Genomic DNA, 17904 nt, shown 5'->3' with positions numbered 1-17904 from the left:
TTTGTGATTTAGACTGTGTTCTGAAATAGTTGGATTCAAAAACTAAAAAAGATTTTTGATATTAAAAAGCTATATTTTGATATAGCTATAATCCTGTCTTTGGAATATGACCACTAGTGTTTTTAGAAGGTAGAATTGCTATTTAGGATAAAACGTGATAAGACTTAAAATTTTTCACATTCAAAGTGAGATTTTTGAGGCAAATGTTTCTAAGAATCAAATTATTCAAGAGTACCAAATTTCTCTAACTCAGTGGTCAAGTTATAAAATGTGTTAGAAAAATATAAATTTAACTATTCCTTTAATAATTTTTTCTATTTAGAAAAAATTCTACATGATCAGTAGCAACATTGCTACCACCAGTCTTTGGATAAAGCAAAGACTTTTTGCTTTATCAAAAAAGTTGCAGCACCAGTCTTACTGAGTGCATTCTAATTCATGAATGCTTAATTTCATGAGGAAGTCTTTGAGCATTTGTCCATTGCTGTGATTTGTAATAAGCTGTGACTGTGGGCACTAGAAATGCCTTGCAGTTGTTCTGTGTTGTGTCATTTGAACCCTGGTCATGTAAAATACCTTACTGCAAGTAAGATGTGTCACACCTGTCATGTGAGGGAGTGATTGAAATTTTTTTAACCAATTAAACTGGAAAAGTAAGTTGTTGGTTTTTTTTTGGGTTTTTTTTTTGTTTTGTTTTTTTGGGGAGTTATTTTTGGGTTTGGTTTTTAGGGGTGGGTTTTTTTTTTTTTTTGGTTGGGGTTTTTTTGGTTTTGTATTTGTTTTTGTTTTGTGTGTTTGTTTGTTTTTGTGTAAACCAGATCTGCTTATGTTTAGGGTCATTAATATCAATGCAAGTAGAGTTTGCATTACTGCAGTCAGATGGGAGTTAAAGAAGACCAAAGGTGAAGGAAAGGAAACCTAACAGATGTGTGCATTGCAATTCTTGTGAAATAACAGTATTTTCATAATATTTTACTTCCAAAAGTTATGGCAGTGAAGAAGTAAAATGGGATTTTAAGGCAAGCAAGCATCCTTTAGTGGCTGGTTGTACTTCTTATCAATAGAGATCTAGCCTTCAGGAATTCAGCTCTGTTGCATGTGGAAAGGACATCTTCTGCTGTCTAATTTAGGCTTCTCTAAAGGTTCCATAGGATTCTTTTCAGAGCATATTGATGAAACAAGCTGCTGCTGCCATGTTACTTTGAAATCTTAAAGTATTTGTCCTTGAAATCTGAAAAACTCAGTTGTTTCTAAAGGCTCGGGGTTTTGTGTGTTTTTTAAATTTTATTTTATTTTCACATGAAGTTCTGTCATCCCACACATCAAGAAGTGCATATAAAACTTATTCCTAAACAAAAGGCTGTTATGGTGACGTATTTTCCAAAAAATGTTTTCTGTCATGTTACAATGAGTTATTTACAAATGAAGTAGAAAAAATAGTATCTAATTAACAGGAAATTTTGATAGACTTCTTGGGTCACACTGACCAACTCCCATATCCACTACTGTCCTGCTTTGTTTCCTGGGTCTGTGTGGCAGTTCCTGGTGGTAATTTTATTCCTCCCCTTCATACAGTAATTGAATGAATGTATAGGTTTGAAGGCAGTGTTCTGGAATATCATGAGAGATCCAGATGACTGGTATTACATAAAGGCTGAGTAAAAGTTTAATTAGTCTTTCTGGGGAATTCAGCTGTACCTAGTGATTCTTTAGAGGTCAGTATTGAAGTTACTGTGTGTGAAACATTGTCAGGACAATATGCTTTTTAACTTCTTCAATATTAACTGTGGAAAAACAGGCATTAGTCAGAACTGGGCTGTGGTACTGGGAAGGGGAAGATGAACAAAGGTCATTGGCCAGAGGTGATGAATGCTTTTCTCTTTAAACCTCAGCTCATGGCTGCTGGGCTCTGCACGAGTTGTTCATTGCATATTTGGATTATCACATTTTCTATTGATGTTTCTGCTTAGCAATCTCTCTTAGGAATGTGGGGATTTAGTGCTGCATTAAGTCCTAAAAAATGTTAAGATTTTAGTCTCAATGCAGTTGCAGTAGCCCCAGTAGAAAATTTCTCAGTCTGCTCTCTTTACTTTGAAAAGTAAAAGTTCTTGGCTTTGATCAGCCATGACAAGGCATTTGTGTTGACATCTGCAGTGGAGGTGTGGTGCTCTGTCATTGCTGCAGCACTTGGATCAACCTTGCCAAGGTGTAGCTTTTCCCTATACTTTTTATGTTTAACTTTATGGTACAATTTTTTCTTGTGCAAATACAATGGATATTGATGCAAATGGTTACAGACATGGATGGTGTCTTCAGCTGAAGTTGAAATGCAAATTCTGAAATGCCGAGGAAGTGAATGTGTTTTCTCATTTCTGATTGAGTACAGTAGGAGTAGGTTTGAACCACAGTGTTTTAGTAACTGTTCAAGGTGTGCTTTATCACAAAGAAACTGGAGTAAAAGATTAAATAATGCTTTTATTTAAAAATGAAGCCAAAGAATATATAACTAGATAGCCTCTGCAGTAGAGGCAGTATGTCTTTCTCACTTGCCTCTTGTGCTCTCAGTTTCCCTGTTGAATAATTTGTGCAGATAATTTCATTTAGCATACTTCTGTTAAGGAGCATGGATGGTTTTGGTAGGTTTTTTTATTGGCTGCATTTGGATTGAAGATGCTTCTGCTAAGGAGAAAAAGCGATAGCTAAGTCATATCAAAATATTGTTGAAGACTCTCTTTTTGAACATTATGTTCTGGATATTCGCACTTAATTAGATGTTTGAAACACAGCTTGGTAGATAGTGAGATTTTTCTTTTCTAGAAACAGCTAACCTACTTACTGGATGTATTCCCTGACTTCAGTGAAATGTTTAACTTAAAAGGCAGCTTTTATACTAAAATGAAATCGCTTGAACTAGAAGAATTATATGTGGCACAGGTGAGAGCACCTGTTGACTATAAAAATATATTTTACTTGTGGCAGCTGTGTTTGAATTTTTTTAGCTTTTTCTTAGCTTATTCTTTTCTCCTTTGACTTATGCCATTAACATAACTATATCTTTGGTTTTCAAGGTTTTGTATAATAATTGTTAGTTGAATTGTTTTTAACTGATTGGCAGGTCCTTATGACTGACTGTAACATATAAATTAAGAGAAGAAATCAATAAAAATAAGTGTTTTGCCAAATGTAATGTTCCCACATTCTTCCTTTGATTTATGGCTGTGAAATCTAGTAATATGAACACCTCCCACACTCTTCTGTCAGATATTTGTCAGTTGGAAAGGGACAATTCTGATTTAAGAGGTACATATATTAGTTATGTGGAAAATATTCCATAATTTGGCCTGTTCTTGGTTGCAGTGAAGAGGCAGTTTTGGTGACTTCAGAATGGCTCCAAGCATGCTCGCTAAACTACATACTATTTTATTTCCTCAGCCTCCCAAAGACCGTGTGGCTTTTTGCCCCTTGTCTGTGCAGAGGCAGCTCCTCTGACAGCAGGTGGAGTGTGCTGGTGGCTCCCCTGCTTTGTGCAAGGTGAAAACCAACAGAAGATGGAACAATTGAGTAGTGCCTGTCAGTTTCTCTATTCACGCATGCTGCTTCTTTCCCTGTGTTACTTCATGGTCTTTAAACAAATAAATGACCCCCTCCTCCCTCAAACCCAAAAATACCCATCAGACTTTTAAAACTATAATTTTTCTATGTGCATAGAGTTTTCTTGCCAAGTGTAGGAGGGAAAACAGCACTTGAAATGGAATTTGAAATGAGTGAATTCTTAACTGGCATTTAACATTTTTAACACATTTTAAGAGGCAGTTAGCTTCCTCATTTTGGTTTCTCCTCACCCAACAATTTTGGGAATATCATTTATTTGTGTTTTGTGATTCTAGTTTTTATTGTGTATGTATAATAAGTATTAATGAGATTGGTAATGGGAAGGGAAGATTTATTGCCCTGTGAAATAAAATTCTGATATACCAGTGACCGGAGATGTGTTCCTAGATGTGTCAATATAAATATTTCAGGGACTAAGCTTTCTAATGTTTTTAGTGAAAATCAAGCCATAGTTCTCATTAATTACTGTCTCCACTCTTTCCAACCATTGTGCTTTTTTCCTCATCTGGAATATGTTTCTCATGTCGCGTTCATACTTTACAATGGGACCTGCTACTTAATAAAGCAGTTCTTGTAATTTCTTAGTTTATTTTTTAGGCAGGAAAAACCCTCTTAATTTTATGAGAGCATTATTAACTACTTAAAACAGTGTTAAATAGGTTATCATTCTGTAACATTTTAATATTTCAGCTATTACAGAAGAGTTACATCAGGTGGTGTCTGAATTTTTTGTTTGCTGCTTGATTCTGGTATTTTAGGATGAGACACAGCAGAGGCCCTGTATCATGTCCTTTTCAACTACTAACCTAAGGGACTATGGGAACTTGGAAAACAGCTGCTAGGGGAAGGTCATGTTTTTGGGCTTCCTTTGGCGGTTTGCCACTTGCTAGGACTAGGCCAGAAAAGGGAAATAACTGTATTTCAGGATGTCTGTAACTATTATAATGCTATCGTCGCAGAATATATAATAGATTACTTGCATGATAATATGCAAGAATTGCTTTCAATATGATAACAGTTACAGGTTTTTTTCAGCTGATTTTTAGGTGACTGCATTGAAAAGAAAAAGTAGTAACTTCTCCAAATGTATCCTTCATTTAGATAAGAAAAGAAACAAAACAGGAACTTGCAGCTGGAAAACTGTAGCTCTTTGTGCATCTGTTTATTTAACTCATGGTACTTTAAATAGCTTTGTGTCCCACCAAATTGGTGCTTCTTTATTTAATGAATACATCGGGATTTCTTTAAGTCTTGTTGATTTGGAGCAAGTGTTCCTTTTGTTGTTGTCTGTTAGCTGTCATTTCTATGTACACATCCTGGCCCCGTTTGGGAAAGTTAATGTTGAGGAGTAGTTCCATGATGGGTGATATCATTATCATTCATCCTTCCATTTCTTCCATTTGTTTTGGAACACACTTTAATATAGCCAAGAAATGAACAATGGTGTTTCATCCATTCCTTGTTAAAACCTGAAGAATTAATTTTTTCAGTTGTTGTTACTTCTGTATGCACAACCTGGGCATCTAAATTTCATAAAAATTATATTCTTTAGAGATGAGCTTCATTCAGTGCCCATCAAAGCCTTTGTGTGTTTTCAAACTGTACGTGGACATTTCCCCAAATATTAAAATGTAGCTTAGTAATTTTCTGGGGCTTTATTAAAATATGGCTGTCGTTGTTATTTACAGAAATCACTTTGCAGCTATCAGTCGATTAATCTTCATGTGCAGCCTTGTTTGCTATTGATTTCTGAATCATGGGACGAAAGGGTAAGAAGGCTCATGCTGATTGTGCATGCAAGTGTCCTATTTTTTTTTTTTTTGTGCATGACAACAAAGCAGAATTGATTTTGGGGAGCGGGGGTAAGATTTCCATAATGTAATTAAATGCATGTCTCTAGAAAAGCCAGGGTGAGCGCCTTTTAAAAGTGTTTTGGCTTTTCCTTTCCTTGATATATGGACTTTCCTTCCCACCATTGGCCCTTGTGAACCTCAGTAGCTCTCTGGGGAATCATGTTCCTTGTGGATTGCTGAAGATTAAAAATTATCTGTGTACACCACTCTTGGCTTTCAAAGAACGCTGCTTCATTTCTAGGAAGTTACATTATTCAAGATTAATTCATGCAGGAATTAGACAGAAATTTATAAGAGGCAGTGTAGGTAGATGAATGAAACTCTTCCAAGTCTTCTGAGAGTTCAGGAAACATTTGGACAATATTCTCGGGCACACAGTGTGATTCTTGGGGTGCTGTCCTGTGCAAGGCCAGGAGTTGGATTTGATCTTTGTTGCAACACTTTGGAGTCAGAATATTCTACAATTCTATGATTCCTAGTCTAACAACTTGTAGACCCCAAGACTTCAAAAATAGCTGGTGCTTGTATAATTTCTGTCCTGCTTGAGGTCTGTTGAAGGTCTCAGTCCTTTCATTTTTCAAGAGCACAGTTGTGATTCTAAATTGTACTTAGACCTGTTATGGTGTTTTGTTGATAACAGTCTGTACTTTGGCTGGAAATGGGCACCCTGAGTCTTTAATTGTGCTTTGAGAATGCTTACTCATTCCTTAGTAAGAGAATGAGAAATGAATTCCAATCTAACACTAAGCTATATAATTATACTAAATCAGTGCTCTTTCCTGATACTTTTGTAAAGGTGTTAATGCGTAAGGAAGTTGGTGAAGATAAAGCTTCATGGATATTTTGTTAGAAGTGCACTAACAAATACCCAATAATTTATGCTACAAAAAAAAAATTTCCTGTGTTCCTTAAACTAGAGTGTAACTGTGTCATGATTAGGAAAGGGCTTTAGGATCATGGTACCCTATTTATGGACTTTATATGTAATAAAATATGAATAGTTATAATTGATCTATGGCAGACGTGATTGAGCTGGCAGAATTCTCTTGTCTCATAATAAATGCAGTGCAGGCCATTTTCAAGACATTCTATGTGCTTGTGGTTTTTCTATTAAATGAGTTTGTGATCCATTACTGACGTTGGTTTAGACATGAGCTTGAAGTTCCTCAGAACTGACAAAACATAATTTGTGCAAATTGAGTCTGATGTTGGAATTGCAGTGTGGTTAGAAGTGCTGGTTGTGGGCAAGAACTGCTGGATTGCTGCAGAAACCAGTGAGCCTGTGTGCCTACAGATGTCCTGTCTGGTTTCTACAGAAAGCTGAGACACTCAAGATTTACTGCTTAACAAGATGTGTTTACAAAACAACTTTTTTGTGTCTAGATGCGAAGCTGTCTGTCTCTTCCACTGACTATCTTCTAGACTGGCCAGTTCAGTCCAGTGGGGAACAAAAGCTGTGGTGGAAAAAGGACCTACACAGTCTTTAGGCACTGAAGGTGCCCAGAAGAGCAAGTCACTGTGTCTGTGTTCCTCTCTAACTCATTAGACATTACAGGAGGGGAGAAATTGCTTTTTAATCAGCTGGGATATGTGGTTCTAGATAGGGATAATGTTCCAACCTTATATCCCACTGCTTGGGAGAAGAGCTGCATTGCAGTTCTTGGGGGAAACCTGAATTCAAGATGAAATACTCTTTAGAGCTAATGGGAAAGATACACATGAGAATATTTTATAATTCGTATTGACCTAGAAGGAGGGGTTTTTTTTCTTTGAACTTAATGTCTTTCATGTCTGTGTTTAAAACTGTTGCATATACTTCTGTTTGCTGGTTTGTTCAAAAGCTGCTCGTCTGTGAGGGCAGGATGAGTGAGGTAAAACTGTTTGCAGAGAAAGGAAGACATGAAACATGGAGTGTATTGGAAGCTCCAAGGACCTGTTCTTGGTAATATGTAAAGAGATTTTTGTTTCAAATTTTTGATTCCATATTCTTTTAATGTTCTTTTTTTTTTTTAATGGAAACATGTATGCTTCCTAGTCCAAATGCAATATCTCATTTTGTAAATGTTTTCTGGGAAAGTGAAACAGCTAGGAATAGACACAAGCAGAGCACTTAGTTGAAGATTGGTGATATTTAAACAAGAATTTTAATTCTGAGGCCTAAGTATCCTCTATGACTGTTTTTCAAAGTAACATTATAACATTTTTGTTTAGCATTTTATTTTTCATTAATGTCAATACAGTTTAAAGACTTTTGTTTCTGAACAGGAACAGATGCTTGTTGTGTTTTGAGCTCTGTGTATGTGCCTCAGCAGAATTGCTCCACTATTTTCTCAGAATAAATATCACAGTATGATTCTAGATTCACAGAAAGACTTTCATCCACTCTTATGTTACTTTCTGTGCACCTTGTGTATGTGTGCAGGAAATAAAATGTATGTAATGTGGTCTTAAACTACTTGTGAACAGAACATTTTTCTTTTAATTAGGAAATGTTTTTCAAAATCTGTGCAAATTTATTGAAGCCTATAGCTGGGTTTGCTCAAATGAAGGTAAAACTTTTTTTTGAAGCTCTGGCTATGCTTATATTGGTATTTGGAATGTTTTAATAGAAGAAAGGCTCTATCGAACAACACTCTCTTATGTGTCCTATGAACAGGTTGGTGCTTTATGTTGAACTAGTTTAAATTCTAGTTTCCTAAGCTAAGCTTATCTTCTCCATTGGCTTTGAGGGCTCCAGAGAGGAGGCCTGTGAACCTTTGTTTCCTCATCATCAGGACTTTTAATCATGACGTACATGCATGTTACACTCAGAAAAACCTTCTCGTGCCTTGTTTTTCAAGTGGCAGTGTGATACCTACTCCCCTGATGTGTTTCAGCCCTGTGTGTTTGGGCAGGTGAGCTACAAGGCACCGTTGGGCAGGAGTGCAGAATTAAATCATCGCAGCCCACATACTGCAGTGAGGAGGTGACACAATGGTTCTGAGCATCCATTTTCTAAGGAAAAAGATGGGCAGCAGTATAAGATTCTGGGACTTCTTACCACTACAGCTGTATTCCTTCCCTGTGGATTGGACTAAGAAGGCAAACTGCATCATCTTAAGGAAATGGAAAAAGTAGCAATCATCAGAAAAATTCTTCATGTGGCTTTACATTCAGGTTTTTCAATGTGCAAAGGTTCAGGTGCTTTCCTTCTAAGAAGACTTGAAACCCTGGGCACTTGCTGACCAGTTACTCATTGGTTTGAAGTGGGCTTGTGGTCTGTAGGGCAGGTGATAGTTTTTCAGTGCCATCCTTATAGCTCTCTTCAAACAATAAAGATGTGAAATAGTGACAAAATCTTCATAATATTCTAAAAGTAGAGAGTGTTTGACACTTTTCTATCAGTTTCCTGGTGTAGGGAAACAACAGCTTCCAAAGCAGAAGACAGTACTCTGTAATGCAGATTTCAGTTGACCAAGAAGATAAAACTTTAGACATCTTGGCAACTTTACTATGTGTCAGGAGCCATTCCAGTTACTTTTGGGACGCTGACTCTGGAATTGAAACAACTGCTGAAAAGCAGAGCTGTTCATGGTGTTTGTGTTCTGAGATGCCAAGTAATCCCTATGTGCTGCTGCCTTGAGCTTGAAAACTTCAAGGTTCCGTTAATTGTAACTCCTTGAGTTGTATCTAGATCTGTGCTCTTGTCCAGCTTCCCATTGATTCCCTTCTCATTCTCATGTATACAAGGGGGTGTTCCTCTAAAGGCAGTAGCTTAATCCACATGAGTTCTGTAGCAAAACAGAAGCAAGTAGCAAGTATTAAAATAACTCTTCTCCTTGCTGGAAAAGATAACTATTTTCCTTGCTGTGTCCAGTACTATGAGGAAATGCAATGGAAGGGGAATTATGGAACAACTTAAGTAGAAATTTTGAAACTAACTGGGCATGGGCATCAAGGCACAAAGAAAGTCCCTGTCAGCAGTCTGCTGTGCTGCCTGGGGCTGGAACTGAGACGAAAAGGTCTGACCAGCTCAAGCATCTGGGAGGCATTCTGTAGCCTGGACTTAGTGACCAAAGTATTGAACCTTTTAGACAAATATATATATTTTTACCAGTAGTTGGCCTACCAACTGATCAGAGGTATGGTTTGAAGGCTCCTGAGGCAGACAGTGAGCCCTTTGGAATAGTTTTGCCTCAGGCAATCCTCTAGAACTGCTTCTTACTCACCTCTGGCCACCCTGGAGATAGGCTAAGTGTTGCTGTTTGGCCTGATACCTTTCAAGCATGCCTTGTGTAGCATCTTTCCTCTCCTTCAGTGTCTGTCTCAATCCAGAGGTGCACCAGCCTCTTCTGGTCTTCTGTGTTTGATGTTTCTCCCTAACCTGCCACAAACAGGGAACAAAGTGGTAGGAGAGGTGCAGGTGTTGCAGCCCCTCTTCTCAGTGGAGTGTTAAGCAAGTTAGGGGTCTTGGCCTTTGAGCACATGTGACATTTACAGTTCTCTTCTCTGTCACCTGCAACTGTCTTCTGCACCTGGCAAGTGTTCAAGGATGCAGCATTCTGAAAATGACTCATCTGGGTAATAGAATAGCTTAGGGTCACGGTGAAAGCAGGCTTTGAGCAGAATTGTCTGGAGCTCAGAGGCTGCTTCTATGCCAGAATCGTCACTGTGCTGGGGATTTTCCATTCTCTGGTACCCATGGATGTTGGGAGGAGCCAGGCATTTGGGCAAGCAGATAGGTGGGATAAGTAGCAGGAGTAGAACAAGGTCACTGTGATAATGCCTATCCTTCTTTACTTCTTTTATTCTGAATTTAATAGTAGGTAAAGAATGTCCTGCTGGCTCAGTGTGTTACTGGATGTGCGCAGTGGGTGTTTTGTCAGTGCCAGGAGTCTGCTCCATGCTCTGCTCTTTGCCTGGATGGAGGAACAAAAGCAGTTAATGTCTTCAGAGAACACACAAAGCACTTGAGCCTCTCTTTCACTCGCTCTCTCCTTTAGTCCAGTTGTTTATTTACATCAAATTTTTCACTGATTTATGAAACACGTTGTTATGAAATCAGTGTTCCTTTAGAAATAAAGGTACAATGAAACAAACACTCTGTGGTTTTTTTTTCTGTCCGCTGGATTTATCACCTAGAACTCATTTCCCAACTGCAAACCAAATACTGAAGGCAGGAATGAAAGTTGGACTTTGCCTGGTCATTTTTTTCCCTGAACAGATTATCAGTGCCAGCTGTGAGGAAGAGGGGTCAAGGAGATTTTTGTAAATGTGTCTTTCTTGTCTTCTGAAGTCTCTTTTTTGTATTGCTTCAGTGATAGAAGTCAGAGAAGTAAATGACAGTGGCCAGCTTAGTAGGAATATAAGTAAGGACAGGAATTAAGAAGCAAAACTCATCATAGAGCATCTTCCACTGGAACCAGATTAGTTTTAGGTCATTTTAATGCTGTATTAAAAATAGAGAGTGACCTTACTATCTCAAAGCAGGAAAGGAAGAGATTGTCTTGAGGAGAACAGAAATGAGCAAGTAAAGCAAAGTTACTATGTGAAACCAGCAAAGGTGGGTGAAAGGAGAGATAGTATGGACACACTACCAGTGGTGGAACTTAAGAAATGCAACTCGAGAACCTGATGTAATGGAAAACTTTCTTTTAATGGATTAGAAGTCTGCAAAACACGCTATCCCAAAAAGAATCTCCTCCTGAGGGTTTGTTCTAATTGCTACTGGTTCTGAAAAGAATACTTCATTGAAGAAGCTTGGTGGTGAGCATTATTTGACTAGCTGGGGGGGTTTTCCTGCTTCTTATTAGTAACTTCACGTGGATTGTCATTTCTTGCTTTCATAAAAAGTTTACATTCAAATTATTTTTACAGGTTTTTCACCATAGCAAAATGTGCATCTCTCCACATTGATTCTAGCGCACAGTGCTAGGGGTTTGGAGAAGAGTGGCTGGAAAGATGTCAGAAAAGGACCTGGGGGGTGTTGGTCAGTAGTGGCTGAACATAGGCCAGTGTGAGCCCAGGTGTCTAAGAAGGTCAGTGGCCCCTGGTCTGTGTCAGCAACAGTGTCCCCAGCAGGACCAGGACACTGACTCTCCCCCTGTATTCAGCACTGGTGAGGCCATGCTTCAAATTCTGTGGTCAGTTCTGGGCCCCTCACTGCAAGAAAGACATTGGGGGGCTGGAATGTGTTCAGAGAACAGCTGAGCTGGTGAAGGGTCTGGAGCACAAGTGTGAGGAGCAGCTGAGGGAGCTGTGGCTGTTCAGCCTGGAGAGAAAGAGGCTCAGAGAGAACCTCATCACTCTCTACAACTGCCTGGAAGGAGGCTATACTCAGGTGGGGGTCAGTCTCTTCTCCCAGGCTGCAAGAGACAGGACAAGAGGAAGTAGCCTCAAGTTGCACCAGGGGAGGTTTAGATTGATATTAAAAAAGTAATCTTCACAGAAAAGGTGGCTAGGCACTGGGATAGGCTGCCCAGGAGAGTGGTGGAGTCACCATCCCTGGAAGTGTTCAAAGAACATGTGGATGTGGTACTTCAGGACATGGTTTAATGGGTTGGGTGGATACTTGAATTTAATAATCTTAGAGGTCTTTTTCCAACCTTAATGATTATATGATTCCAGTTTAGAAGAACTCTTGAAGTCATATCACATCAGAATTAACTTGAACTTTTAAGCTTATTGTGAGAAATTTTACACAGAAAGCTGTTGTTTCTTAGGTGTTGTTTTCGTTTGTTTCAAATAAACTGTGCACCAAAATATTTTTTAAAATAAATGTAAAATTGTCAAACCTAGGTATGGATGGAATTTTCCCCATTAGGTCTTTCTGCGGGTGTGCTGTCATGGGGGCCAGAAGTTCACATTACAAGATAAATATCCTGTTCTCAAGACAAAGATTTCATCTGCATGTTGAACATTTTCTTGGGTGCATTTTGGTGGAGAGAGGCTGGAAACTAGGCCCTTGGAAAGTCAGCTGGCTTTGGGTGAGGGGAGGAGAGGCTCATCTGGGGGATGAGGCTTCGTCCTCTCTAAATGAAGAGCCCACTGTGCCCTCTGGGAGTGCATTCCAGGGACATTGCAATGGCTGAGCAGTGCGTCCTTACAGCAGTTGCTCTTTTTATAGCAGGTTGAAGAATATTTTTAATTAACTCCCTTATATGGCTGGAATAATTTCCTTGTTATAAAATGTCTGAGCTCTTTTTTTAGTGGAATGAGAGTACCCTTGAAAGTCATTTTAATTCTGAATAAAATGCATCAACCGATATTAACAGTTCAGAAATAACCCAGTATAGTAAGTGGTGATGGTTAAAGTGCTGTTTTATGCACTTTCATCAGGATATTTGAAAGAAATTGATTTTATTTATATTTCTCATCTCAGATACAGAAAAATAAGTAAAATGAAAGTTAAATGTATTACAGTCAAATGCATTTTTATATAGTTATATTTAAGTACATTGAACAACCAAGTATCATTTTAATATTGCTGTGTTGCTTTATATTAGCAAAACATGCATTTTTCTGTAGATTGAAACTTCTATGTTAATTGCACCATTTTTTGATAGAATATGATTTTTTTAAAAAAGCTTGGACAATTGCAAATAAAGTTAGGGATGACCACATCCAAGCTTGGGTCATAATAAAAATATTCAGGGAGTGAACATGAAATCTTGCTTCAGGTTATTAATGCTCTGTAAACAGTTGACAACAATATTAGACAGCATGACAAAACTACGGAAGAAATCCCAGCATTAGATAAAAACAGATTATTTCCTTTCCTAGGTTTTGATAGAAGAAAATATGGCAGTTTTAAACTCAATTGGCAGAACATAGTCTTTTATGTTTTATGAAACTTTTGTTTTCCTGTAATTGTGTATGAATAAAATAGAGCACAAATATTCAGACACACTATTTTGAAATACAGCTTTATTGTAATGTGATTTTTCTAATTTACAACATAGGGTTTCCTGTAGTAAATTCTATGGGAGCACTTCTGTGCAGCTCAGTGTTTTCTCTGAGTTTATTAGCACTAATCTTTTAAATGTTGAATTGGTATGGAATTTTTATGTAGTGGAAGTTATTAGCTGTGTTTTATTAAAAATAATACTTGTAATTTCCAGGGTTTATAAAAATGTCTTTATGCAAATCTTGTATTTGTGTATCCCAAGTGGATGAAATGTAGGAAGTGAAACAATAAAATGCTGAGAATTAATGGGAAGCTGGAAAGTAACTTCAGAATTGCTTAACTGAAAAGAATTAATGGGAAGCTGGAAAGTAACTTCAGAATTGCTTAACTGAAAATTTATTTTCTACCTGCTGGATCATAATCATGCTAATGATTTAAGTTCTGTAATCCTTGCTTCCTAAACTAGGAAGCATTATTAGAGATAATGTTAATTTCATTTTTTTTTAGATTGTTCCTTTAATCTTAGATGTAAACCTTTCTGTTTACAGTAGGTTTTGCTAAAATATTTATCACTCTACAGTGGTATGTGGCTATCTGAGGATAGTTTTACCTGAAACTATAGATTTTTTGCTTCTTGTCTGAGAAATGATGAGCTGTGTGTTCCAGGGAAGTTGAAGAAATGAAACTGTCTGTGCAGTTTCATTGGAGGAATGTGTTTGAATTGACAATATATCTTTTATTCTTTGCTCTTTTCCTGTGCCTGGCCTTGTTAACAGAATTTGATACTGAGGTTTTTCACGTGTTTGGTGGCTTTATGCAGATGTCACTGAGCTGATCAGATAAGCTTACAGAGTTGCAGAGCCCTGGCAGGAAGGAACCGCAGCTATGAGAATGTGAGAGAGCACATTTCTGGGAAAGGAGACAGTTCCCCGACAGTGAATTCATATCCAGGATGAGGCAGTATGTGCCAGTTCCAACTGTTGAGCAAGAAAAAGCCTATGATTATAATTCTGCTTTTGAGCCGAGGCCGTGTATGTGTTTGGGTAGGTGAATTACCATTTTCTGATGGTGGGGGCTGTGTCATGCTGCTCTTGTGTAGAATAAATATGTGTAAAAAGAAGTACCTGTGCAGGTGGTAAATGTGTGTAGCTATTACATGAAAAATGCAGATTATCGGACTTCTTTAGGAGAAGAGAATGTGCATGTTTAAACTTGATAAAAATCCCACTATTGGAGAAGCAAACAATATTTTTTAAACCTTATGCATTAACTTTCACATTACAGTGCAGAATTCTCTGTAGATATTGCTTTAACCTTTATATTTACTTACATAAAATGATGTAAATATGTGTGCAAGGGGGAGGCCATTAAAATGTAAATTTTGTCTAACACTAAAAAGGAATTGTCATAGGATTTTTCCTCAATAAACCTGCATAAAATGGACCAGGTATTTTTTACCTGACTGTGTTCTATAGACCTACAAAACAGTTTATGTGAAGCAGATGTGTTTATTTGGATAAATTTTTATCTGTGTTAAATTGGTATCCAAGAAGTAGGGAATCCATTTTCAGTTACTCAGCTTCTATCCATCTTTGACAAGATTCGTCTTTTTGGTCTGTGTAGTAAAATGTTTCTAAATTTTATGGGTTACTTTTAATGTAGTTTGTTGACTTGATCTTGTGGCGATTTTGTTGTCTTTTTTTTTTTTTGTTTGTTTGTTTTTTAAATATTCTTACATTCTTTAAACCTATTCCTATGATTTTTTTAACCTTTCATGCTTATATCAAAATAATATAACTGAGCAATGATTCGTAGTTTTCCCACAAAATCTGTGTCATGACTGTTAACTATTCTGGTTTTTGATTTAGGTTGTCATTTATTTCTGTGTTGTTTGGAGTGCCTGTCAGTTTTATTTCTGACAGTGCTCTGCTTGGAGGCTGAAAACTTTGACAGATTAAATCTCACAGTATCTTTCTGATACTTGAATGTTCTGTTTAATGTAGGAAGTTCTTTTGATGGTATTAACATCATAGTTTTAAGTTTATACTTTGATGATAAAGAATTTTTGAAAAGTTTATGGTTTTTTTTCCATGTAAACAGTTTCATAATTAAATACATAGCAATACAACCAAAATCCAAGATGAGGAGGAAATTTCAATTCTTATGCATACTTACTGTTAGGCCTTTTTTTGGTGTTCAAATTCACTATGTTCCATACATTTGGAGAGCAATATTTCAAAAGAGCAATATTATGTTTCCATTAAGTGAAACCATCTGGTAAGGCTGTCAAAATGAGTTGGTACAGTTATCTGATCATTTTTATCCATCTCAAAGAAGTAACTGGATCCAGATTTTATGTTAAATTTATGTAATTAACACAGGTTTGAAACACCCTTTTAAGATTACAGTTGCAGTTTTTTGCAAAGATTTTCTTCTTTTGTCACTTAAAGAGGTAGAAAGTAATTCTAAAAAGTATTTTTAATTGCCTATCTTGGAATATTTTAGATTGTTTTCCTGCTTTTGTTATGTTTTAGCTAGTTGTATGCTACAGATATTGTTAGAATATTTTGTTATATTTAGTAGTAATCAAATATACTGTTTACTGTGGACGAGAGGTAATGGTCAACCATAAGGTAGAAAACCAACTACAAAGAGTGTTGGCCAGAGTGTTGAATTTCCCAATACAGAGTGGTGGTATACAAGACACTAATACAGTACTCCTTTCTTATTATTGTTTTCCTTACTTCTAAGATGTTGCATAGCATTGCTCTCAATAGAATATTTTTGTAGAACTCTCTAAATTATTTCTGTTTTAAGTCAAGTAGGATTTTAGCCTCTTTTCATACCTCTTTTCATAGCCTCCTTTCATTTTACAGCATATTAAAGAATTTTGATTTTATCTGCTTTATACCTGCAGCTTTTATGTAAATGTTGATTTTTACATTTGTTAGACCTCCATGAGTAAGACATCAGCAGGAGTGATATGAAGAACTTGACAGTAGTAACAAAGTACTGTTTAACAAAAAAAATCTCAATATTTCAGTTGTTTATTCCTTGAGTGCTTTTTGTTTTCATAATTATGTATTGAAGTCATAAGTCAGTGTTGATGTTACTGGTGGTACAGGACTCTAATTCAAGAGAGGGCAGAATTCAAGTCCATTGGGGAGAATTTGGAGTTAAGGCACAGTTTTAAATTTATAGATCTATATTCAGTAATTGTTTTTGATTAAATAAGTGGCAAGAATTAAGTTGTCAAAATATGAGCAGAATGCATTTTTTGTCCAAGAGACAGTAGGATCAAAAAACAGTTATGATTGGGGGAGAATGTCTGTTCCTGTACAGACTTGTAATTAAAACGAAGTACAGCAGGTGAAATCTTTGTTATGAACCTCCCATATGTTCTGATAAGTGTGGTTAAAAACTACTGATTACTTAATATCTTAAGTAAGGAAGTACAAGTCTTGATGCTTCTGCAGAGGAATTGTAATCATCAAAAGTTTATGCCAAGATACCCTTTATTGTTTGCATTTTTTTACTGGTTTTAGCAGTGTTAAAAGATTTTTTTGAGTATGTAAATGGATAACTTTAATAAGATATTTGTACGGTATTTAGCTGCTCTGAATCCTTGAGGTGTTGCAACTTGAAAGACAGGATCTGCATTAAAAACAAGGTATTAAGTCTACCCTGATAAACAGTTGGATAGAGACCTAGAAACTTTTTTGGGTTTTGTGCTGAGTTTTAACCTAACTCTGAACTTCTGCTAGTTCTTAGTGCTAGAAAAAGGACCAAACAATGTTTTGCAAGTTTGTTACCTTTTTAATGCAGGCAGTATGACTTTTAAAATTAATAAAATTGAAGTTATCATTATTCTGGTTATATGGATTAGTAGTAGAGTAGAAATTAGATCAAAAAAAGTCATTCTCTGTCATTTCACTGATGTTCAGTAAAAGGAAGGATAAGGGACAAGGAAGGCAGAGCTTGTTTTGTGTATTATGGTTTATATTGGTTTATATGGGTATATATGGTATATATTTCATTTTTGTTTTCTTTTTTTTTAGAATAATGCACATAATGCACATTTCGGTGCTTTGAAACAGTCATTCAGAGTGAAGATAAGCCTGCAAATGAAGTAGCTTTGGTTTTAATATGACTCAGTTGTAAAATGCCTTGACTTTTCTGCATGTTTTTAAGTGTGGATGGCAGGTGCATTTCTGGTACCCGAGATCCTTGCATATTTTCTCATGTATTGCAGTGTGATAGTCATTTTGCTTATTGACTTAGTTGTACTTACTTTCAATTCCCTTGGTTTTGCTTTCTTGCTGATAGCAAGCTGAATTCAGTGTTATCTTCTTCCTCCATGCTTGTCAGCTTGTCCCTTCAAATGAGTCCCTAGAACTGCATCCTAAATCCCGTTGGGTAAATCTCTCTGCAGGAGTTTGCTGCTGCTGTGCTGCGCTGCGACCTCGCTACAAGCGTCTGGTAGACAACATATTTCCTGAAGATCCAAAAGTGAGTTATGACTTTAAAATTTTAAGGGATTGATGTTTGAAAATC

At 36.8% G+C, this 17904-nt stretch overlaps 1 protein-coding gene across 5 annotated transcripts in view; it reads left to right on the top strand.

Moving 5' to 3' along the window:
* Positions 1 to 17904, top strand: part of EFR3A (EFR3 homolog A) — a 75401-nt gene that overhangs the window by 4722 nt on the left and 52775 nt on the right. For 3 of the 5 annotated variants that reach the window (XM_084200964.1, XM_084200965.1, XM_084200962.1), the window contains exons 3-4: positions 5301 to 5381; positions 17783 to 17859. In XM_084200964.1, the coding sequence (XP_084057090.1) occupies positions 5369 to 5381; positions 17783 to 17859 (90 nt within the window). In that variant the 5' untranslated portion in view covers positions 5301 to 5368. Of the gene's footprint in view, positions 1 to 5300; positions 5382 to 17718; positions 17860 to 17904 lie in introns of all 5 variants that reach the window. The other 2 variants (XM_084200963.1, XM_084200966.1) reach the window with 2 other exon arrangements.

Source organism: Fringilla coelebs, assembly GCF_963513975.1.
Source record: "Fringilla coelebs genome assembly, chromosome: 1".
NCBI classification, from domain to species: Eukaryota; Metazoa; Chordata; class Aves; order Passeriformes; family Fringillidae; genus Fringilla; species Fringilla coelebs.
The sequence above is the reverse complement of the archived record's forward strand: the minus strand, read 5'-3'. Positions and strand labels throughout refer to the sequence as shown.